The sequence below is a fragment of the Thalia democratica genome, unplaced genomic scaffold (assembly GCF_965202585.1).
Source record: "Thalia democratica unplaced genomic scaffold, ktThaDemo2.hap1.1 HAP1_SCAFFOLD_1349, whole genome shotgun sequence".
Lineage (NCBI taxonomy): Eukaryota > Metazoa > Chordata > Thaliacea > Salpida > Salpidae > Thalia > Thalia democratica.
Window position 1 is genome coordinate 922 of NW_028140224.1, and position 25,117 is coordinate 26,038.

Sequence of the window (25,117 nt, forward strand, 5' to 3'; positions counted from 1 at the left end):
TTATTTTTACTTAAATTAAAATCTACTAGCTCAGTAATCATTGACAATATTTTTAAATGGATACTTGTAAAATTATTCAAACATAAGTCACTTTAATTTGCTACAAACCTAATTTAATTATGAGTTGAAATTAAAAGCCATCATAAATCAAAGGATAAAATTTTATGACCTCAGCTTACAATTCAAACTGAAAATAAACTCCCATTTTTTATACATCAAAAATTTGAGGTATTTAGCGCTTTTTGTTTATTACCAACTTAAAAACTCACCTTCAAATTTGAACTAATTGTTGTACTAACAAAAATGAACTTATGATAGTTGAAGTTTTTTACAACCTAAAAACTTTTTAATTCCTTACTTTAATTTGTACCAATTACATGCTGTCATAATAACCAATGTGTAACTGATCTTCTACTAATCATTTACTTATTTTCTTTGAACAACTTCAAAATTTATTAACCAGTTGTATCATCAAACCGTAGAGACCAAGGTTTCCCAAACTTTTTTCATAAGGCCCCCATAAATAAAAGCCATCTCCCTTTCTGACAAGATTTCTCAAAAATATTTTCTTAATACACCAAAGTCCATATTTTTGTTTTTCAGCTTAAGAATATTTAGCAGCAAGTTTCAAACTACGACCTCATAGCCCCCTTTGCTGTTTGTGGCTAAATTTCTTTTAATGTCCCCAAAGAGGCTTTATGGCTCACTTTAAGAAACCCTAGTAAATAAGCTTATGGGTTTTTGTTGTTGATAACATTGGAAGAATTTTATAACATTCTGCTTTAAAAAAACTAATTGAAACGTAGTAATAATCCTCCTACTTCAAGTATATTTTTAAACCTTAAAGTAATATTAAGTTACACATACAACAAACACAATTAGTATAAAAAATTTAATCAATTCTAATACGCGCTAGAAAATAAAAATGCGACAAAAAACTCAATAGATAGACATAAATAAAAACTTTAAAAAAAAATTTTCCACCATTTCTAACTAGCAACTTGAAAATTTAAGGAAACCTAGTTAAAATACTTTTAAATTTATTGATAGAAATCGTCAATATTTTAATAATAATTATTATTATTATAACCACCTTTTAATTCAGTTGAGTATAGCATATTGTAAAAAATTGTTCAAAAAGTCATTGTATAAAAATAAAAGACTTTCAATAACTTAACCCAAAAATTACCTATTCCAATCCTAAAACATTTTTTCTGATTTTTTAAGGCTTTTCTGGTGAAATTAACAAAACTTAAATATTTTTGAAATAATAAAAACAATGTTTATTTACAAGATTAATAAAAAGCTCCAATTGGCTTCTTTTATGTTAATTGAAGAAAGTTTCTACTACATTTTTGTACAAAAACCATATCACCCTAATATAAACTGCTTCAGTTTAATTATAAAAAACTTTTTCAAACAATTTTGCTGGAAACATTTTTTCTCTAATTTTATTAATGAAACTTGTGTTTTTTTTTAAGAACCTAACCTTTCTGCGTTAACTGATCCAAATTATTTAAACATCATTGTCAAACTGTAAACTTTTATTTCAAACATGTAATTGGGGAAAAATTGTTAAAATTTTAAAATCATTGAGAATTTGTATTTTACAAACAAAGTGGTCCCTTAAAAGAGGAATTTTTAATCAGATTCAAATTTATTCAAATTCATCGAGTTTATACATTTAATATATTGGAAACTAAATTAATCTATACATCTAAAAAAACTAAACGTAGAGCAAATAAAGAAAAAGTTAATCTTATTTGAATCCCAGGTGACCTCTATACTCAACTGGTTGAAAAAGTTGTAAAAATATTTTCTTACTTATTTTAATTAAACATCTCAGCCGATATTACAATGATGGATAAATAATAAAAATTTAAATTTAATAAATTTAACTTTATTTCAAACTTTTTACCCCTTTTATAAAACGCGACCTAATAAATTGACCGAAATGTAAAACGTCTAAAATGTGACGTCATAATAATATCTCGTCAATGTGACGTCATAATAGTATCTAAACAGGATTGTGACGTCATAGTAATTAACCGCCGTTTTTGGTCATCGGCGCGGAATCTTCGGAATCCTGGTTGATGACGTCACCGTCGTTTTCTTCGTTTGTCGCGTCACCGTGCTGTTGAAATTTGCATATTGTGTAATATATATATATATACATAATGATAAATTATATATAGTGTGCGTCATCAGACTGAAATGTAATAATGTAAAATAAATTTTGACCCAGTAGGAATTTAGGCTGATAACAATAGTCAATAATGAAATATAAAACCAATTCTATATATTTTTATTGTATGTGTATATAACTTACTGTAGTGTAAATACTTATGTACATATACTTCTAATTGATTTTATAATTGTTATAAATACCATTCCTGTTGAGTATGTATACTCATCAGGAATGGTGTAATTTTTTTGTAAACTTATATTAGTTTACAATTCCAATAATCATTATTATTTATTTTTTTTACCTCTTCTTGAGTGTTATCGTCTTCTTCGTCAGACAATAAATCTTCATCATTTTCAGATTCGATATTTCCACTCGAGTTATGATTATTCAAATTGTTCATTTGATATATTTCTCCGTCTAATACAAAATTTATTAATATTTAAACAAATAAGTTTAGGTTATCCGAACAGTACTTGGTACTTAATAATTTATTATTTTTGAGAATAAACAATTACTCAGTTTCACCGCAGAGCGGATTTTCAAATTGTAAATCTGTGGTAAAATAATAATATTAAAATAATAATATATGTACTTGGTACTACCATGTTTTTATTTCTAATTAAAAATTATTGAGTAGCTTATAAACAAATTACTGGTTAAATCACCAAATAACAACCAGACGGTATTATTTTAATAATAAGGTCATATGTTGGACATATGACCAAAAGTTTTTTATTTAATAGCACAAGAAAAACTTTAGAAAAAGTAGTTTATAAATCAATTATTGGTTTAATCAATGAGAGTTGTTCTTACAGAAGATATTATTTTAATGGAAAAAGATGTTGGATATATGAACAAAAGTTTTTCATTTAATAGCTGTTAATACTAAATGTTTATTATAAAAACATCAATCGAAATCCTTCAACATTCTCATCATCTTAATCAAGTAAAGCATCATTGGAATTACAATTATAAAATATAAATAATACAATTTATTACCTGCTTCATTCTCGTCTTCTTCATCAAGCAAAGCGTCATTCGAGTTGCTCTCATCGTTCATTGATGCATTGACGACTTCTTCTACTTGGACTCCGTGGTGCAACTCCTCATCCACGACGATTTCTTCTTCATCTTGCACTTCAATGTCCTCATCATCGTAATCTTCTTCTTCGTCTGAAAATAATAATTATTTTATTAGCTGTAAATTGAATGGCCACAACATTATCAAGCAGCAATGCATATAAATGCATTCTCGGTGATTTTGTTATTCAAGGTTACTCAGGTTGATTTTCAACCCTGACAAATGCTTAAAACACAATAATGAAAATATTGTTGTAGCATATTGCACTCTGATATGATCAGTCCTAAATTAATTGCCTTTTTTAAACTCTTTAGAAGTTTTAAAAATTAAAATAAAATTGAATTACTATAAAACTTATACCTCATTTCACGTAGACAGACTTGGACATTAATGAGTAACTTGATAAAAAAAATGATGGTTATATTTTTTAATATATTTTTATGCTAATAAAAATTTATATTATGTTGAAAATAATTTAGTTAAAAAAACTTGTATGCTTTGTCTTAAATAAATAATATAATTAACTTACCTATTCATGCTTATTTTCTATGTTTTTAAACAAAAACATTGTTTATGTATATACTATTTACATTACTATATTTTTGAAAATTCTTATTTATATAAGTTTAGTAAAAAACTTACCAATATCTTCATCATAGTGTTGATGTTGCAAATCAGAATATAATACTTATAATTATTTATTTGTTTTTAAAATAAATAATAAATAATACTTACCTATATCTTCATCATAGTGTTGATGTTGCTTGCCACTTTTTCCCCCACTCTTACCACCTGTTTTGCCTGTAAAAAAGTATTATTACTCTTCAGTTAATTTGCTAAAGCTTATATATTATTGCTAATATACATACATATATCAGTTTTCAACCAGGGTTTCATAAAAAAGGAAATACCCCTTCGGGCAACAAGCTGTTAAGGTGTGAAAAAAGGTAATCAAAGGGGGCAATTATTTGTAAACTTCTACCAAGGGGGGATCAGGAAAATAAGTTTGAGAAAGCTGCTTTAGAGCCTGAAGCATAAACAATATTTAGTATTTGAACTAAACTTATGTAACATCATACAATGTACACAATGACTTTTTTTTAATAAAAAATAACAATCTAATTAACTTCAAAAACATAAAAAAGTATTGTTGCTGTGTGTTCACTTATGATATTAACAACATTATCGAAATAATTCTAAGTACAATCAACTTTAATAAATAGTATGAAACTAATAATTTTTTAATATTATCTATTTAATATATTTTTCAAACCTTCACCCTTATATTCTTACTGTTCAATTATCACAGGCAAGTATGTGTTTTGATGAAGAAACAAGAAAAAGTAAATATTTGAATAACGTACAAATACACTTAAATCTTTATTGTACAACATTGTTATTTTTCAAAATTTGAATTAATAACTGAGCTGTTTTTTTTTCAATAACACTTATGCTATATGCAATAAACTGAACATTAAAACTTTAATTTACTACTACTAATTTACTGGATCCAGTATCTATTGTAATAGTATTATAATTATAAATGTTTTAAAAAAACAGTATCGTGTCGGATTCTAATGTTGTGGACCCGGTAAATCATTTATTATTCCAGTTTTTATTATATTGCTTAAAAGTTTTATAGCAGTTAACTGAACGACGAGCTTGAAAAAAAAAATTGAGGATAGCTTTAAAACCTACCTTAGATATTATGGGAACATTTTGAAAAATTATAGGATTTGGGTGAATCCCTATTTCAAAGTAAGATTCGGATCTGGTCTGATAATAATTTTCAAATAAGATCCGGATCCGGTATTTACTAAAAAAATTCCCTTATCATCTAACTCTAGTGTAACTATTACAATATTAATTAATTATCTATATCCTTTAATTTAGGTTAATTTTATACAAACCTTTATTTTCCCTTTTCATGAGGTTTATCAATCACGTCTGTGATGTGATAAAGTAAAAGAAAAAAAAAAGATTTGAAAATTCTTTAATACAGATCAACAACGTTTAATTAATTGTTTAAAGCCAAGTAAACATTCTTTATCAAAAACTAAATTTATTTTATTTAAACAAATACAACTAAATGTTTTATATAGATAGGATGATGTATAATTCGAAAAATTCATACAACAACTTTGTTGTAATTATTACTCATTGTTCATAATTAACTATCATCTTAATTGTTTTATAAAAGTTTATACTAGTAGTGATTTTCTACTGTCTTTGCACCACGTACCTTACAATTATTATACAATTAATAAACAAATAATAGGAAATAAAACTTATGGGAAAATAGGATTTTAAAATCAACAAACTTTCCACACTTTGTACAAGTACTAATTTATAATTATACCCATAAAAACAAAAGTGCATTGCATATATAAATACAGATTGAAAAATTTACATAATTTTAGAGATGCTAATGATCTCCAGATCTAACTTCTTCACCAGAACAAATATAAAAAGAAGGTGAATACATATTTATATTAATAATTATGGAAATATAAATTTACCTCCAGATCTCCAATTACTTTCTTCGTCGTCTTCATCGGACAAATCAACTTCTTCTTCCTCGTCTGATGTATCATCAATAATGTCAATTGTTGGTGCTGTTAAAATGACATTAGTGTGAACATAACATAAAGTTGAAATGACATTAGTATTTATAATTCATCTGATGTATCATCAATAATGTCAATTGTCGGTGCTGTTGAAATGACATTAGTATTAATAATAATATTTGAAATGACATTAGTATTATATCAATAGTTAAAATGACATTAGTATTTATAATTCATCTGATGTATCATCAATAATGTCAATTGTTGGTGCTGTTAAAATGACATTAGTGTTAAAACATAACATATATTTAGTAGCTATTGTAAATTGTCGGTGCTGTTAAAATTAGGTTAGTATTTATAACAATAGTTTAAATGACGTTAGTACTTAGATAGTAATTATTTTAAATCAACTTCATCGTCCTCATCTGATTAACAGCTCCACCAAGTCAATTGGTGGAGCTGTTAAAATTACATTAGTATTTGAATAAACATTAAAGTGCCGATAGTGTTAAAATAAAGTTAGTTAGTAATTAATAGTTAGTTTTTTAAAAACAACATAACTAATCAAGAAGTGTCATCTATAAAGGTAATTGTGGGCGCTACAAAGTTGAGATTATTAAATTATTTCCATCAGTTTCATAATCAGTGATTAGTTCAGCAAACTGCAGCCCGCAGGCCAAATGCGGTCTTTAAAATATGCGACCCACAGGCACTTTTCAGTTTAAAATAAACCCTTTTTAAAGTAATAAAAAGAAAAGTTTTTGTATTCAAAACTTATTATAGGCTCTTGTTTGAAAATTCACACGTGACTTATAAAAGGATGTCGGTCCCTGGATTAGATAAGAAACAAAAATAAAATAAATGTTGGTTTTAAAAAATTATATCATTAATCTAGTTTGTAGTATTGACTATAGAAAAAAGTTATAAGTTAAATACAACTAGTAATTTTATTAAGTTTCAAACACCCTTTAATCAACGCTCTTTCCTCAAGTTGAAAGTCCATAGTTCAAAACTTTTTCACAAAGCATTGAAAAATCGAGGAAGTAAAAATAAAACTTGTTATGATGTAATTATGCTGAACAAGGTAAATTCAATCTTTTTGATCGACAACAATTAATACTATATTAAATCACTTAATTTAGCTAATAAAAACTTGCTAAATTAAAATATTAAAGAGCTTCAGATAAACGATTTACTATTGATTTAAATTTATTGCAAAATTATAGTTTCACAATTGTAATGCTACCAGATTAATCAGTTACATCACCAGTCAATTGTGAAACTGTAGTTTTGCTTAAACCACTAGTATATCGTTTGTTGACTATAATTAAACAGAATTAATGTAAATTGAACAACTAAATGTTACAACAAAAGGTCCTTGTCATTGAGGGTTTTTTAATAATATTTGTAAAATAACTAAACTGATGTTAGTTTACTGTTGATATTAACAAAATTTGGGAAATACATCTACAGTGCTTTAGTTTGTTCATAAACTTACTAGCAACAGGGTAATTTTTGAAAATTTTATCCAGGTTTTCAAAATTTCTTCCGGGGTTTTTAAAGTACTTGTTTTTGGGTCTATTTTCAGTTTAAATTTAAGTTTAAGGTAAAACTTGTGTTATATAGTATAAAAACATTGAAAAGATATTGTAAAGCTACTTCAAATGTGTTTTTTAATAAATAAAAAAGTTTGATGATAACAATTTTTTTTATCTATACGATAGATTTTTTGTGTCAAATCCAAATTTTTTATTAAATGTAAAAATTGTTTAAAATTCTAGTTTTTAACCTTTTTTGTTGAAATTTTTTCAAATTCCAGGTATTTTTGTCTAAATTGTCAAATTCCAGGTTTTTCCAGGTAAAGTGGCAACCCTGTAGCTAATACAGATCAGAATTCAATTTGAATTGGTTTAGTATAAATAACTTTGATAATAAGACCAACTTGTAAAAGAAATATGCCCTTAATTTATTTTTTACCATCATTAATACAACATACAAATTTACTTATTTAAAAAACAAACTACCTTTTTGTTATATAGTGATAATTGCGTAATAACATCACAAACTAACTCAACTATTTAAACATTATTTTAGAACTTATACAACAAATAAATGTAATAAGGCCATAGGGGGCAGGGTCCACTTTGTTTTTACAACTTGATCTTATTTTGTAGAATTTAATCTGAGCTATCAGACACTTTTAACCGCTTAAAAAAACTCAAAGTAACTTTTGAGATATAAGCGATCAAAGAAAGGGCGTTCAATAGGTTCCTAATGGAAGGCGAAAACTAAAAATGCGAAAAAAGACTATTTCACTAAAAATCTATCTCCTCCTTCGTTTTTTGAGTAATCTTTCTCAAATTTTTACAGAATGTGTATCATTAAACTTTAAAGAGATCTATTGTAGGAACTTTTTTAATTTTGAGTAAAAAAAAAATTACTGTCAAAAAACTACCCTTTTTTTAGTTTTTTGTGGATAAAATTTTTATTTTTTAAAATTTCAAAAATTCCAACATTCAGATTCTTCAAAATATTAAAAGGAACATTTCCTGAAAATTTGAAGTCTCTAGGTCAAAAAATGAAGGAGGAGATAGGTTTTTAATGAATTTTTAAATTTCCGAGAAAATTGACCCTGAAAAATTTGCGGTCCATACGTTTGTATCGGAAACTTTTTACAAAAAATAAAATATCTCAAAAGTTAAATTATATTTTTGAATTCTATAAAAACAGGCTTGTAGTTTGTATTTAAAGCTTTCATATAAAATCCAAAGTTATTTTTTGTAAAAAAAAAAGTCGGACCCCCCCCCCCTATGGCCATAATATATCAAACCATCTTTATTTCCAGTTATGATCGTAGTATAAAAACTTATTCTTTTTTACTGCATATTTATTATTTTATTTAATAATCAATTTTTAATGACCATCTTTTGATCTATAATGGTGCAATAATTGTCATCATCAAAATATATATATTTATAAATTATTATGTTATTAATTAATTTTTACTAACCGTCTTTAGAACCAGTGATGACGCAATCATCGTCATCATCGCTTTCTTCTTCCGAGTCTTCCGCGTCACTGTTCAATTATGACGTCATTAAAACATATACGTATAACAAATATGATAATCATAGGGTTGCCACTGGTTATTAGCAAATTTTTTTCAGGTTTTTAAAAGTACACATTTTTGGGTCTATTTTTAGTTTAAAGTTAAGTATTAAGGTAAGAAACTGTGTAAAATAGTACATATACATTGAAAAGATACTGTAAAGCTATTTTAAATGTGTTTTCAAATTAAGAAATTTTTTATGATGACAAAAACCAATTATCTATATGACAGACATTTTGTGTCAGATTAAAATTTTACTACTTAACATGTAAAAACTGTTTAAAACTCCAGGTTTTTCCAGGATTCCAGGTTTTTTGGCAACCCTGTTTATAAAATGACATGTAAATTATAAACCATGTATACATGATTAATAATCAAACAATGAAGGTCACTTGAATTATTAATATGTTTTATAAAATATAAAAGCATATTATCTTTAAAATACCTAAATAAAACTTTAGTCAGCTTTAGATAAGTTTTAATAAACTTTTCGTTGACGTCAAAGCAAAATTAAGAAAGTTAAAGATAGTTGAAAAAAAATAATAAAAATAAAATGAAAAAGTATTTAACTTTAACTGAACTGATCGCCTTAGGGAGAAGAATATAAAAAATAGATATTTTTATTTTTACGCTCTTTCTTAATATTTTCGGTTTGTTTACATGAAAACTAAATTTAAAATATTCAACTATATGAAAAATAACTTTTTTATGTCGCTTGCCGACTTTTCTGCCTAATTTTACTTAATCATATACATAATATAAATCTAAACAACAAAATTTGAAATTTTATAATTTATATTAAAATTACTTAATTAGAAAATAAATAAATACAAACTTTTCTGTGTCGCTTGGGTTTTGTTTGTTGTAAAATTGAAGCGGATTATTCCAGATTTCGTCTTTTATTATCTGAAAATTAAATAATATCATAATTACATATCACAATATGCATATAGATAATAAAAATAAAATCGTAAATGTGCTATAAATAAACTTTAACTATTTATAAGTTCATTTCGTCAAACTAACTTTTATTTAAATTAACTGATAAGTATAGTTTAACTAACTAAAAAGTTTTTTTTTTACTAAACCTAATCTTAAGCAACAAATTTTATTACTCAACAAATGTTTATGATCTATAAAAAAGATCTAAAAATACCAGCCAAATTAACTCAAGTATTGCCATATTTAAAAAAATATATTTTTTTATTTAAAAGCATACTACATATTTTTAACTAATTAAACATATTCACAAAATTTCAACTGAATTTAAAAAGAAACAACTTTCCAGCTAAAATACGCAACAGTTTACAAGTAAAAAGTTACAAAACTTGAAGCTCAAACTTTTAAGCGCGCGCTAAGAATGCAAAAAGTACGAGCAGCAAAATTTACACAGGGTCGTCACCACATCATTGATCAAATCTCTTGTTGTTTGTTTTATTATGCTGCTAGTTACTATTTATATTAAAATTATTAGTTATTTTTATTACTTACTTAAAGAGTTTTTTAAGATGTTTTTTTTATATAATAACACAGTACTATTTTTGAATAAAAGTAAAAACATATACACTTTAAATTTGTAAAATTAAACATAAGTTGATAAATAAGCTTTTTCTATAAAAATTTATTTTTGAACTTTTTTTTAGATTTTAACTTTTAAAACTTTTAAAATTATGCTTAAACTCATTAAATATAGTAATGGAAACAATTAAATGTTTAGATACAACACTTTATTTGAAATCAAAATTTGAGAAATGCTGCTCAAAGCTAAAATTATAAACGGCAGAGGTATTTGTAGAAAAACTTTAAACTAATTTAATATTATATAATTTAAAATGTTATATAATTTATTAACAAGGGTTATTACTATCTACTTGCTGGTATTTTCATATGGTATGTTTTTAAACTAGAGTTTATTTTAGTAGCTTATTAGCTACAAACAACTTAGCTGCAATAACTATGTATAACTTGAAAACAAGTTTTAAAGTTATACAACCAACAATTATTTTTTTAACTAAATTGTAATTAACTTATTAGTGTATATTTTAAATATAACTAATGAAATTAAGTTGTACAAATTATATAAATTTAGTATCAAAATGAACCGTTTTTACCACGAATTTCAACTTGATAAATTAACTAGGTTATAAATGGGAAATTAAAAATTTATAAATATTATATTTCAAAAACTGTCAAAATTTGGCGGCAAATTCAGTGGGTAATTGCAGCAATTTTGTCTGCAATTTGCAAGTTTAAACTATTTGAACTCAGATATTTTTTGAAAAATCACAAACTGTACATGAATTTATTTAATTTGAGCGAAACTTTTGATTTTAATGCAATTTATTAACTTTCACATAAGCTGAAGTTGAAACTTTCATTTAAATTTTAATACCTAATTGGCCTTTTAGTCTTACAGGTGTTTGAAGATAAAAAAATTTAGTTCAGATATATTTCACAAAACATCAAAAGTTGTCTTGGTTTAAGTAATAAAAAACTATAAATGATTTTTTTTTAATTAAACCAATTGTTAAAAGTTATTGGTTGGTCTTAAAATTTCAATACTTACAGGTGTTTTTAATACTCATATTAATTTATGGTTTTCACAACTTTCTTACTATTCATTAACATTTTTTTATTATTTAGTTTAATTTGACTAGACTTAATTCAATTGTCCATTAACATCAGTAAAACTACTTTTTGATGCAGTTTAAAAAAACTTTTTAATAAGAATGAATTTAAGTGTTAATACTTATAGGTGTTTTAATACTCATATCAATGCTTTTTACAACCCTCTTACTATAAATCAACTTTTTTTCAAATTTACATGGATAAAACTTTAATTTTATTGTACATTAAAATCAATTACAAACTTAAATTGTAAATTCAGTTTATATCAAATAGTTTTTATAAAATTGATTTTTTATTTTGTTACATAAGTAACATTACTTTCTAAGACTTGAATTTAACTTGAATTGATTTTCATTTAAACTCAACTGTTATTTTGTAAATAAACAGGAAAATTTAAATATACATACGTAAATGAACCATTTATTAATGAACAAAAACTATTAAATTTTTGTTTTGATTGAAAAAACTTACTGATTTCTTTTGATATAAAACAGTGGAAATTTAATTGTACTGAGATTTCAATTAAATACATGCTACTTTTTATCTCAGGAGTATATTTCATACCAAACTTAAGAGTAGATATAAAATAAAATAATTTACTGTGATTCATGTTGTTTAAATTTATCAAAATAGACTTCACCATAAAAACTAAATTTAACTATGATTTTTAACAGCTTTTTATATGACAACAAATATAACAGCTCAAAACTCGTATGAAAAAATATAGATGCCAGATTTTATACCAAATTATTAGAAATATCGTTTAGCTTGTAATTAAAAATTAAACTTATAATTTATTTTAACTTACCTTACTAATAGAGTTGTTTCATACTTGACATTAAAACTTTATTAACATTTTTATAATTTTACAAATAAATTATAATATTTTTTAGTCAGGTGCCTTATTAATTTTATATATACTAAGGTTTAATATTCTCACCTTATACCATAAGTACTAAGAAAAACCATAAGTTTTTAGTTGCTTTAGATATAGATAACATATTTAATCTAGAAACATATATAAACATATTTATCTTTTTTTTTGGATTTATAACAAATACCACCATTATTATCAATAACATTTGAAATACAAACTTTTTAAGTCTATTTACCAATTGTAAAACAAATTTACAATTGGTAAAACAAATTTAATTCTTTTTATATACCTTACTTATACTACCAGCAGATTTGTCTTGTTGGTCACACAACATAAATATAAACTACTAAATATAAAACTGATAATTTATTTTATATACTCACCTTTAAATATCACCAATATTTCATCTTGTTAATCATAAAAATAAATATTAATTATTTAATATAAAAACTAATAAGTTTATCTTACCTCTGAGATATCATCAGCACATGCATCTTGATAGGTCACAAAACATATAAATCAACAAACTAATATAAACAGATAATTTATTTTATATACTTATCTCAGATTATTTAGATCAGATATTACAATTGTTTTCAAGTTTAAACTGACAACACTAATATTTAGTTGTCTATCAAATTCAATTACAATAAAACTATTGGTTTAAGATTAAAATTAAGTTCATATAAACTTTTTTATTTAAGTAATTTTTGTGTCTTTTTATTTTGTTACATAAGTAATTTTGTTTTTTATTGAATATATTTAACTTAAACAGATTTTGTCGTCTAAATCAACTGTGATTTTAAAAATAAGTCATTATTTTAAATATATACACGTAAATGGACCATTTATTATTGAATAAATTATTAAAATTTTATTTTGATTGCAAGGACTTATTGATTTCTTTTGATATAAAATACTGGAAATTTAATTCTACTGAGATTTGAATTTTACACATAATACTTGTTTTCTTAGTGGAATATTTTTATGTCAAAGTTAACAATAGATAAACAAAAATTTAATTTACTCTGCATAGTTTATCAAAAATAATATTAACTATTTAATATAAAAACTGATAATTTTTTATATTCACCTCTGAAATATCATCAACGTCTCATCTTGTTAATCATAAAAATAAATATTAACTATTTAATATAAAAACTAATAATTTTTTCCTACCTCACTTATATAATCAGCAATGGCATCTTGATAGGTCACAAAACGTATAAATCAACTAATTAATATAAACAGATAATTTATTTTATATACTTATCTCAGAAATATCATCAAGATAATAAAATAACATTAATTAACTAATATAAAAACTAATTCTTCATTCTTACCTCAGAAATATCATCAACATAACAAAATCAATTAATTAATATAAAAACTAATATTTTAATACTCACCTCTGAAATATCATCAGCAGAGGCATCTTGCTGATCACAAAACATAAAAATTATTTTATTATTATTTATTTTATACTCACTTCCGAAATATCATCAGCAGAGGCGTCTTGCTGATCGCAGAACCAACTGAAGAAAGATGTCGGATATTTTTCCACCAGATTCTTCTCCGGTCGCCAATTTATTTTCGTGCAAGTGCAAGATGGTGGAAGTTCGGATTGGGGGTCTGAAAACAAATACATAAATAAATATTATTCATATATAAAATATTCAACAATAGTTTTTTTATATAAAAGTGGTAACTCTGGTTGTGGGTCTAAATATATTTATGTCATTTGAAAGTTAAAAATTTTGAAAAAGTTTTAGGCAACCTGTGAATTTCAAAGCTTTGTATTTTTGATAATTTTAAAACATTCTAGTAAAAATTAAGAAAACTAATATTAATGGGAGAAGTTGAACATATTTAACTTATTCTTTGTGAAAACTCTTGTATTCGTAAAGAAATAAAAGACCTTAAAACATAATTATATTATTATTAATTATTTTAAATATTTACATAATTACTTTTCTAAGAACTTTAAAAAAAAAACATTGGACTCACAAACTATTTATTTTTAATAAATCAAACATTACAAATAAGGATACATATATACAAATAATAACTCTTTTAATATTGACTTGGATTAATAATAAATTTAGTTTTTTAAATAATATTAATACAAACCAGGGTAAAGATATATTTTTTCAATTACAGCGTTTACGAAATATGGGTTTGGATTGAAAATAAATTTCATTTTCATTCTGGACACTCCGTCTTCATCAGAGTCTTCCTGGATCTAATATAAAAATATTATTTAATAAAATAATTAAATAACTACTGAAACTAAAAATCATTGTATTTAATACTTTATTTCGTTAAATAAGAAAAATACTGCTAATATAATCTTTACTTTTCTTTGATATATTCCCTTATTTAATAATTAACTTTTTGATTTTTTCAAAAATTTAAGACATTTTAATTTAATTGTATTTAAAACTAATTATTAACAAAAATAATTAAATCTATTTATTTAAATTTACCTCTAATTTGCTCATATTTTCGAGAGCTTTCAAATCTTCGTAAGTGAAAACTTTCTTTATTTTTTTTCAAGCATTTCAAGACAATTTAATTTAATTGTATTCACAACTAATTATCAATAAATATTATTAAATCTATTTAATCTACCTCTAATTTGCTCATATATTCGAGAGCTTTCAAATCTTCGTAAGTGAAAGACATTTAATTTAATTGTATTCAAAACTAATTATTAACAAAAATAATTAATCTTTTAAACATTAAATCTACCTCTAATTTGCTCATATTTTCTAGAGCTTTCAAATCTTCGTAAGTGAAAACTTTTAATTTAATTGTAACTAAACTAATTACTATAATAATTAAATCTACCTCTAATTTGCTCATATTTTCGAGAGCTTTCAAATCTTCGTAAGTGATAGTTTAATTGTATTTAAAACTAATTATTAAAATAATTAAATCTTTTAATCTACCTCTAATTTGCTCATATTTTCGAGAGCTTTTAAATCTTCGTAAGTGAAAACTTTCTAAACTAACTATTAACAAAAATAATTATATCTATTTTATTAAATTTACCTCTAATTTGCTCATATTTTCGAGAGCTTTCAAATCTTCGTAAGTGAAAACTTTCTTCAACTCACTGTGGCTTGAAAACTGAAATTAAAAATTTAATTATTATAAAAATAAAAGTTTTAAGAACATAAATAAAGCAAAATTTATTACAAAAACTTAAAAATGGATTTATAACGACTTATAATTGTGGCTTTATTCAGGTTTGTGAAAATAATTTAAAATATATATTATAAACTAAATTTTTCAAACTAGTTATATTTACTAGATGTTTACTTAATTTACTCTGAGCATTTTTGCAACTTCATCAAAAAAATACATTTTAATATTATTTAAAAAAACTAAAACTAATGCCCAGAACCCTGGGATTTTTGCAATTTGTCAAAAAAACATAAATTTATAAAAAACATCAACTTAATTATATTATTTATTAAAAACTAACTACTAATGCCCAGAATCCTGGTATTTTCGCAATTTTGTCATTTCTTTTTTGGTAAGCAGGTTGCTTCTTCGCATTCCACTTTCTGTTTACCTGAAAAAATAAAAAAAAATTAATATTTACTTTTTAAACAAACTCCATCACTACTTAGATATAAGCGCTCTTCAACGGAGTTTTTTTAAAAACATTTTTCTTCTTAAAAATTAACCCAATTAAATTAATATAAGTTATTAAAATTCTAACACATAAAACTTTTTAACAATTAAAACTTCAATAAAACTTATACAACTTTGTTTTATATGCCACATAACTTTTAACATTTCCTGGTTAGATTAGTTATTCAAAATATCAATTCATTATTAATTTTACTTGCAAAATTTCCTGATTGATTATCCAGTATTTACATTTGTTCTTTATCAAATTATTCATTACCTGCAGTTAATATTTTAATACATTAAATATTAATAAACATATGTTACCTGCAGTATTTCCTGATTAGCTTGATTGTTCAGTACATCAATTTCGTCCTGATCTTGCTGAATTGCGATCAAGTGTGCACTGTAAGGTCCCTGCATTTCTTCTTCTTGAGTTGCTGTATAGGGGATTTTATTATTAGATAAACAAGCTTTTTCAAAAACAAGAAGTAGTGAGGGGAGTTTATTATTACAAACATGATAAAAACAATATATATTAAAATTGCATAATTTATTATACAAATTAAAAAAATTAAAATTCATAATTTTCTTCTTATTTTGTTTCTTAAAACTTTTGTTTCCAAATTAATCTAAACATACTATATGATTGTGTAAAAACATAACATTTTCATTTTAAATATCTAATGTACTTACTAACTTATGCCTTAACAGTACTAATTACTAGCTAACTTTAGTAATTTATCAATTATTTATTAATTTTTATTAATTTCGCACATTAAATTCTAACATACAGTCTTTACTTGCTTCAATTACTTCATCAACTTGTTACTAGAACTATAACAAATTTGTACAACAATAGTATTTGTTTAAAAGAAAATAACCAGTTAAAATATGTTAGATATTTAATATGAATAACAATAAACTAATACAATAATAGTATGTTAAATACTACAATAAGTAATAGCTAATATAGATATATAAAAACTGTTTACTGATAGATAATTTCAATCTAAACATTAAACTTATCAACTATTTTTATTCATAAGTAATATAAAAAACTTATAACTTGAGAAACTGTTGTTTTAAATTAAAAAATTATACAATACATACAATTGTCTTGTTTTTCTTCGGAAATTTCTTTTTCAGTTTTGTTATTTTCTTCGTTAGAACTTTCTACTGATGCTACACAACAGAACAAAAAAAATAATTATTAAATTAACATTTGGTATAATACGTAATAAAATCAAATATATTATAAACCAACAATTTAAATTTTTATTTGAGTGTTTATTATCCTTTCAATTTTAAAATTTTACAAGTAAATAATCTAAAAATAATCACTTTCCAGATTAGCTAAATATTTAAAAATAAATAATTATTTATTATACTTATTTTTAAAGCTGGCAGTATGATATATAACTTTATGATTTATTTTTTATTAGGTAATTAATTAAATTGACTAACTAAAACCTTCAACCAAACGTTTCCGCATTTTATCTCTACAACTGTCACAAACTATAAACTGATTGGAATTTTTTGTACAATGATCATTTTCACCATAATTCAATTCGGAATTTTCACCATATTGTACATTTAAGTTAAAATTTTGAGGTAAATTATCACTCATGCCCCCAAAGAGGCCAAAAGGTAAATTTCGACTGAAAACTTGTTCATTGTTTCCAACTCTGACCGCTTTTTCAACTGGTGTCCCCTCCGATTGAGGGTCAAATGCTCTTTCAAACCCGTAAACTGAATTTTTTTCAGTAAATATCTTGCTACCTCCAAATGGGTCAGATGCATCACCAAAATCAACCGTTGCTTTTTTGTCTAATGGGCCAGGTTGATTTAAAGATTGAAATCCTCGATCAAAGGGTCTTTTGAACACATGAAGTGACTCATTTGCATTTTCATTTGTACAAATATGATCTGTATTCTCTGCTTGGTACGTTTCATCAAATGGCATATAGCTCATATTTTGCCTGCAATCACCACTTGCCAGATCACCTAATCCACCCTCTTCTGCTACAACGTATTTTTTAGCTATCTCGATTATTTTCTTTGAGTATTTCTTTCGAGAAGAACTGTAATGTTGAGAAGAGTTGTTTTGTTCTTCAATGTTCACCAAATGATTCATCATTATGTCTTTAGACAAATCATCGTCCGCATCGTATTCTTCAGAATTGAACACACCAGATGACGAACTTAACAATTGATCTGAAGATTCACATTTATCAGAGGAATCAGAAGAATTGACCTCATTTTCATCGTTTAAAGGTATATGCGCGGATTCAGGGTAATTTCTCACTAAGTTCGCACAATCAGGACAGATTTCGTTTTCATCGTTTGAAGGTAAATGCGCGGATTCGGGGTAATTTCTCAATAAGCTCGCACAATCGGGACAGATTTCGTTTTCATGGTTTGAAGGTAAATGCGCGGACTCGGAGTAATTTCTCAATAAGTTCGCACAATCGGGACAGATTTCATTTTCATCGTTTGAAGGTAAATGCGCGGATTCGGAGTAATTTCTCAATAAGCTCGCACAATTGGGACAGATTTCATTTTCATCGTTTGAAGGTAAATGCGCGGATTCGGAGTAATTTCTCAATAAGTTCGCACAATCGGGACAGATTTCATTTTCATTGTTTGAAGGTAAATGCGCGGATTCGGGGTAATTTCTCAATAAGTTCGCACAATCGGGACAGATTTCATTTTCATTGTTTGAAGGTAAATGCGCGGATTCGGGGTAATTTCTCAATAAGTTCGCACAATCGGGACAGATTTCATTTTCATCGTTTGAAGGTAAATGCGCGGATTCGGGGTAATTTCTCAATAAGTTCGCACGATCGGGACAGATTTCGTTTTCATCGTTTGAAGGTAAATGCGCGGATTCGGAGTAATTTCTCAATAAGCTCGCACAATCGGGACAAACCTCGTTTTCATCATTTGAAGGTAAATGCGCGGATTCGGAGTAATTTCTCAACAGGCTCGCACAATCGGGACAGAGCTCATTTTCATGGAACATCGCGTACATTTCATCTTCACTCAGTTCTGAGTTATTACCTGATTGATGATTCATGTCATCATCTGTAAAACCAGACGGTTCATCCGCTACATCAGTTTCATCAGAAGATACATCCCAATCAATTGAATCAATTTTAACTTCTTGTTTATTTAATTGACAGGTTGCAGAGTTGTCAGACTCGTACATTTTTTCATTGTCCGAGTCCATCCTGTTAATTTGCACGTCTTCGTCACTGGAAAGTGTAACGTTGTTGTTATTTGAATCATTTCTTCTTTGACCATTTGATGTACCACCTTGATGTCGTGGTGTGTTTCTATTCCTACTTTGTTCTGTACTTTGTCCAGCAGAACCACTTGGTCCACTATTTCGACCGGTAGTACTTGCAAGTCTTTTTGTTGAGCAGATCTGTTCATATTCGAAGGTCTCTCTCCTTCTAACTCATTCTGACCTGCAACTCTTCTTTGATTTATTATTTGGACGTTTGATGCACTACTTTGACCTACTGGTATGTTTCTATTACGCCTACCTTGTCTGGCAGGTCCTCTTTGTACTGCAGGTCGACTTAGATGTGAAGAACCTGCAATTCTGTTACTTCTATTTGGTCTCTCTCTATTCGGAGCATCATCATCCGATATCACAATCTTTGGGGCTGGGGCACAATTATTACAGAAGCATTCCTCGGAAGATGATGAGTTGGAAGATGATGAATCGGAAGATGATGAGTTGGAAGATGACGAATCACCTACAACAATAACTGCATCGTTTTGACCAGCAACATTTTGTACAGGTTCTGGTGCTTGGTCACCATCATCTACAACGACTACTTCATCGTTTCGACCATCAACATTTCCTATATGATCTTGCGCTTGGTCATCATCTACAACGACAATTTCATCGTTTTGACCATCATCATTTCCTACATGATGTTGTGCTTGGTCATCATCATCTACAACGACGACTTCATCGTTTCGACCAACAACATTTCCTACATGATCTTGTGCTTGGTCATCGTTTACAACGACGACTTCATCGTTCTGACCAGCATCATTTTGTAAATGATCTTGTGCTTGGTCATCGTCATCCACAACGACAATTTCATCGTTTCGACCAACAACATTTCCTCCATGATCTTGTGCTTGGTCATCATCATCTACAACGACGACTTCATCGTTTTGACCAACAACATTTCTATTCACAGCAACGCCCCCCGGTACATTTACTTCAGATTCTTGGTCGCGCCTGCGACCATCATCAGGATTAGATACTTGGTCATCAAAACCATCAGGGGTTACAGCTTCGTTTTCTTGATTATCAGAATCTTGATAAACAGTTTCTTGATCAACAACGTTCTCTTGTGCAACACTGCTTTCAGGAAATGCTTGATCACCTTGTAAGGCAGGACCAACATTTTGAAAAAGACCTCTTTGCTCCATACGTTGTACAACACCATCAAAAACTTCTTGAGTAAATTGTTGTACAAATTCTTGGTTAACAACATTTTCTCCTTGGCCGACTTGATAAACATGCCTTTGTGGACTTTCTCGTGCAACCTCTTGGCCTATTTGTTGTATTTCTCGCGCATTTTCTCCGCAACCAGCCGGTTGATCTCCTTCAAATGTCATATCAGGAGCATTTCCAGGGGTTATCACAACATCATCGTCATCATTGTGATCTGGTGAACTAAACTGAGTCTGCCTAGGGGGTTCCCCTGCATTAGAGACAGCATTGTGATCAACTTGATCAACATGAGGCAAGCTAGAAGTCTCTGGGACTTTTTCATTGTCACTAACTGATTCATTGTCAAGATTGTCTGGTTCATCAGCTTGATCTCGTATAACTTCAGATTCCTGATATCTAGTAATTTTATTGACATTTGGATTGTTTTCACCTGAGAAACTACCACCATTTCCGGGGGTGTACCCGGTTATCACAACATCATCATCACTATAATCAGGTGAACTGAACTGAGCCTGCCTTGGGGATTCCCCTTCATTGGAAACAGGCGCACTGTGATAATTTTGATCAACATGAGAAGAATTGGAAGTCTCTCTAACTTCTTCATCGTCACTAATCGGCTCATTGTTAACAGAATATTGTCGAAAACTTGAATGGTTCATAGAAATAGATGAATCATTGCTTTCAAGTCTGTTCCTATTTTCATTCGAATTCGGACTAAGGTCTTTTGTTTGTGTTCCAACGTCATTGGAATTAGATGACTGATGAGTTTTGACACCTACTCTGTTATCAGAATCAATAAGCCGTTCACTTGAAGCGGGACTAAGCTGTGCAGTTTCATTAGAACTAGGTGAACTTTCAAGTCTGTTCCTACCTTCAACTAAACTATTTTCTGTCTGTGTTCCAACATCAATAGTATGATTTCCACCATTATTTTCAGAGATGACAATTCTTTCATCTGAAGCAGGTTCTTGATTTCCAACAGAGCTAGAACCTTCGTCCTCAGCAACAAACATTATGCAGGAGTTTGAATCTCCACCACCACCTGTTTCTTCAGAACCACCGTCAGATCTTGCTTCAACGTCACACAATTCATCAGATTCAACATGCAAATCATCAGATTCAACATGCAATTCATCAGATTCAACGTGCAATTCATCAGATTCAACAAATTCATCTTCCTTGGAACCTGTGCGGTCGCTGATACCGCCCCCGTCTTCAATATCCTCCCAATCGTTATTAGCTTCAGCCTCAACTTTCGGCTTAACGCGCCTTCTGTTGTAACTCGGGTACCTCGGATCGCGACCGGCGGTGTTCACAGGGTCGCCTGTTCCAGTGGTACTAGTATCTACACTACTAGTATCAGGGTTATCTAAAGGCTTATTTATATCATGCTGAGAACTAGGATACCTCGGATCATACAATGAATTGTATATTTTGTTGCGCACGGGTTGCCTGGTGTTCGCACGGTTGGTTGCAGGTTGCGGTGGAGTGACCTGGTTGCCAACTTCTTGATCAGATCCTGATGTCTCAGCTTCATCATCGGAAATAAGACTGACGGTCGTCATTGGAATTTCTCCTTGGTTTGTTGAAGAACCCCCCTTCTTATTTCTAGTGGGAGCTACTTAGTGGTACAAAATACATAATCAATAACTTTTATATAATAAGTATATACAATAAATAATAATAACCATATTTTTATAGTAATTATTTATAATTATGTATATATACTTATTACTCTTTTAACACTTCACATAAAGCATAAGAAAATGATACTAAATATTATTATAACAAATATAATATTAATTTTTTTTTTAAATATATTTTCCCGAAGTTTTTTAAATTTACAAGTTGAGTTTTTTTTATTGCATGAAGATTAGACTGTGAAAGTTTGATGAAGATTGCTTAAAAAATGTAGGATGAGATAGATTTTGAACAAAATAGTCTTTTTTTGCTGTTTTAGTTTTCCCTTCCCATAGGGATCCTATTATGCGGCCTGACTTTGACTGGTCATATCTCAAAAAATAACTCAAAATTTTTAAAACCGTAAAAAGCATCTCTAAGCTTTGAAAAAGTTCTATAAAATAAGATCAACTTGTAAAAAACATGGCTTCCCCCCCCTATGGCCTTAATGCTTACTAAACTAAAATTAACGCCATGCGGGGTCCAATACTGTGTTTTTGTTTTTATGTTGTGGAGTTTCAGCTATCAGGCACTTATAACAAATTTAAAAGTAACTTTTAAGATATATGCTGTTTAGGTTGGTCAGCACAATAGGTTACTTAATCAGCAAACCAAAAATACAAAAAAAAAGACTTTTTCTCATTTATGTTTTACCAATTTTAAGTCTTCACAGAAAGATTATAACTTATATATCTTTATTTGAAGAACTTTTTAACCTTTTTTTTATTTCTTTTTTTAATCGTAACACATAGAAGTTATTTAATTTTTTAAGGAAATGCTTCCTTAAATTTGAGGTCTCTAGCTCAATAAAGAATAAAATGAAAAACTTTTGTAAATTTTTCAATATCTAACAATATTGAGAATAAAATCTGCAGTCCATACTTTTGTATCAGAAATTTTTTTGAACAGTAACTATGTCTTAAAAACTAATCAACTTATTTTTTTCATATAAACCAATATATACTTCATACTTTAATCCCTGACATAAGAGCAAGTGTCATACTTTGTAAAAAACAGTTACTTAACCCATAAATTGTAGCTTCTGAATAAATTCAGAGATGCATTGTTGAAATAACAGAAACTATGTGAAAATTAAACCCATAGTTCCCGAATAACTAAACAATTCTAATATTAAGTACTGATTTAGCAGCAGCCACCATGCAACGTATTATATTCATATATAACACAAAAAACATTATCTAAGAATGTTAGGCTACTTGATTAAAAATTAATGAGAAAGGAAAGAATGAGAAAATGAATCTAATAACTTTTTTTAATTGTTATTGATACATACGTTTTACACCACTGACTGTATTTAAAAAGTAAACTAGATTTTTATTCTGTGAAAAACACTATGTTTCAGCTTTCATACTAGGGTTGATGTTATATTTGTTTAAAAATTGAACTTCCCATTGTTTTAAATAACTTGATGAAACCTAATAACAACCATTTACGATATGCAAAGTGTATTATTAAACACAGTTATATTTGATACAGAGATCGGCAAACTGCAGCCCACGAAAGATAACACCTACGCTATAGAGCATGCAAACTTAACTGAAAAAAGAAAAAAAATTACACGCCAGATACTCCAATGCTTGAAGTGAAGAGCAAAAAAAGGTCTAAGGTAGAATTTATGGGTAACTTGAAACTTAGGCTAGATATTTTGGGTTTGCTATAAGCAGGGTTGCCACTGGTTTTTGAGAAATTTCTTCTAGGTTTTTTTAAAGTTTATGGGTCCATTTTTAGTTTAAAGTTAAGTTTGAGGTTAAAAATTGTGTAAAGTAGTACAATAGCTTTGAAGAGAAACTGTAAAGGTACTTTAAATATCGTTTTCAATAAAAAAATTCGATGAGGGCAAAATTTTTTTATCTATACGATATATTTTTCGTGTCAAATCAAAATTTTACTACTTAACATGTAAAGATTGTTTAAATTTCCAGGTCTTTAGTGACTTGAAAATTTCAGGTTTTTAAGTGATTTTTTTGTAAATTTCTCAAATTCCAGGTTTTTCCACAGTTCTCTGAGAGAGTAAAAAGAGAGAACATTTGTAGCAAGTAAATACTTTTACTTTTGAAATTTGGCCTGCGACAACCAAATGCCCCCGTACACGGATATAAACAATTTATAATCACTTGGTGGGTAATCACTTGTGTTGTTATTCAATCTTGGTTGTATCAACAGGTTGAACAACAAAGAACAACAAACAATCATCGTAATTAAAAACTTAAATTTTTCATAACTCAATATTTACTTATATTGAAACAATAACAAAAACTAACAATCCTCATCTTCGTCAATTTCGTTTTCTTCATCTTCCGAGTTTTCTTCTTGCCCGTTCTCCTCATCTTCAGAAGATCCGAGGATGTCTTCGTCAAGCTCTTCATCGTCCACTGTAAATAAATAGACATTTTTTTTTATTCACCACATACAAAATTTCCACATATAAAAAACAAACAAAAAACTTTTTTTTTTTAATCTAAAACTTTTATTTTTGATTTTTTAAAACTTTGTTTCACAGAATTCTAAATATTGCAAGAAACATTTTCTGAAAATTTGAAGTAGTTATCTCAAAAAACGTTGGAGGAGATAGATTTTTAGTGATTTCTAGTTATTTGCCGTTTTAGTTTGCGCCTCCCATAAGTATCCTATTGTTGCCTCCAACTTTGACCGGCTATATCTCAAAAGATATTTTGAAATTTTTAAATCTATATAAAGCATCCTGTAGCTTAGTAAAACCTATATAAAAACAAGATCAAAATGTGAAAAAAGTGCTTCCCCCCTCCCCTATGCCCTTAATAAGATGTCTTCAATCCAAGTCATCTTTGTTTACAATAAAAATAATCAAAATAAAATATTGCTGGA

The 25,117-nt window shown here is 27.4% G+C and overlaps 1 protein-coding gene across 1 annotated transcript; it reads right to left on the reverse strand.

Annotated features, from left to right (window-relative positions):
- Positions 1–1,239: 1,239 nt before the first annotated feature.
- LOC145848351 (uncharacterized) lies at positions 1,240–24,645 on the reverse strand (the record flags this gene model as incomplete). The annotated part of the gene is made up of 13 exons (XM_082953871.1): positions 1,240–2,134; positions 2,490–2,605; positions 3,188–3,361; positions 4,005–4,070; positions 5,789–5,884; positions 8,847–8,914; positions 9,781–9,851; positions 13,940–14,082; positions 14,581–14,692; positions 15,505–15,582; positions 15,941–16,030; positions 16,417–16,529; positions 24,535–24,645. Coding segments are annotated over 13 exons (1,328 nt in total), but the record flags the coding sequence as incomplete, so codon positions are not given.
- Positions 24,646–25,117: the final 472 nt, after the last annotated feature.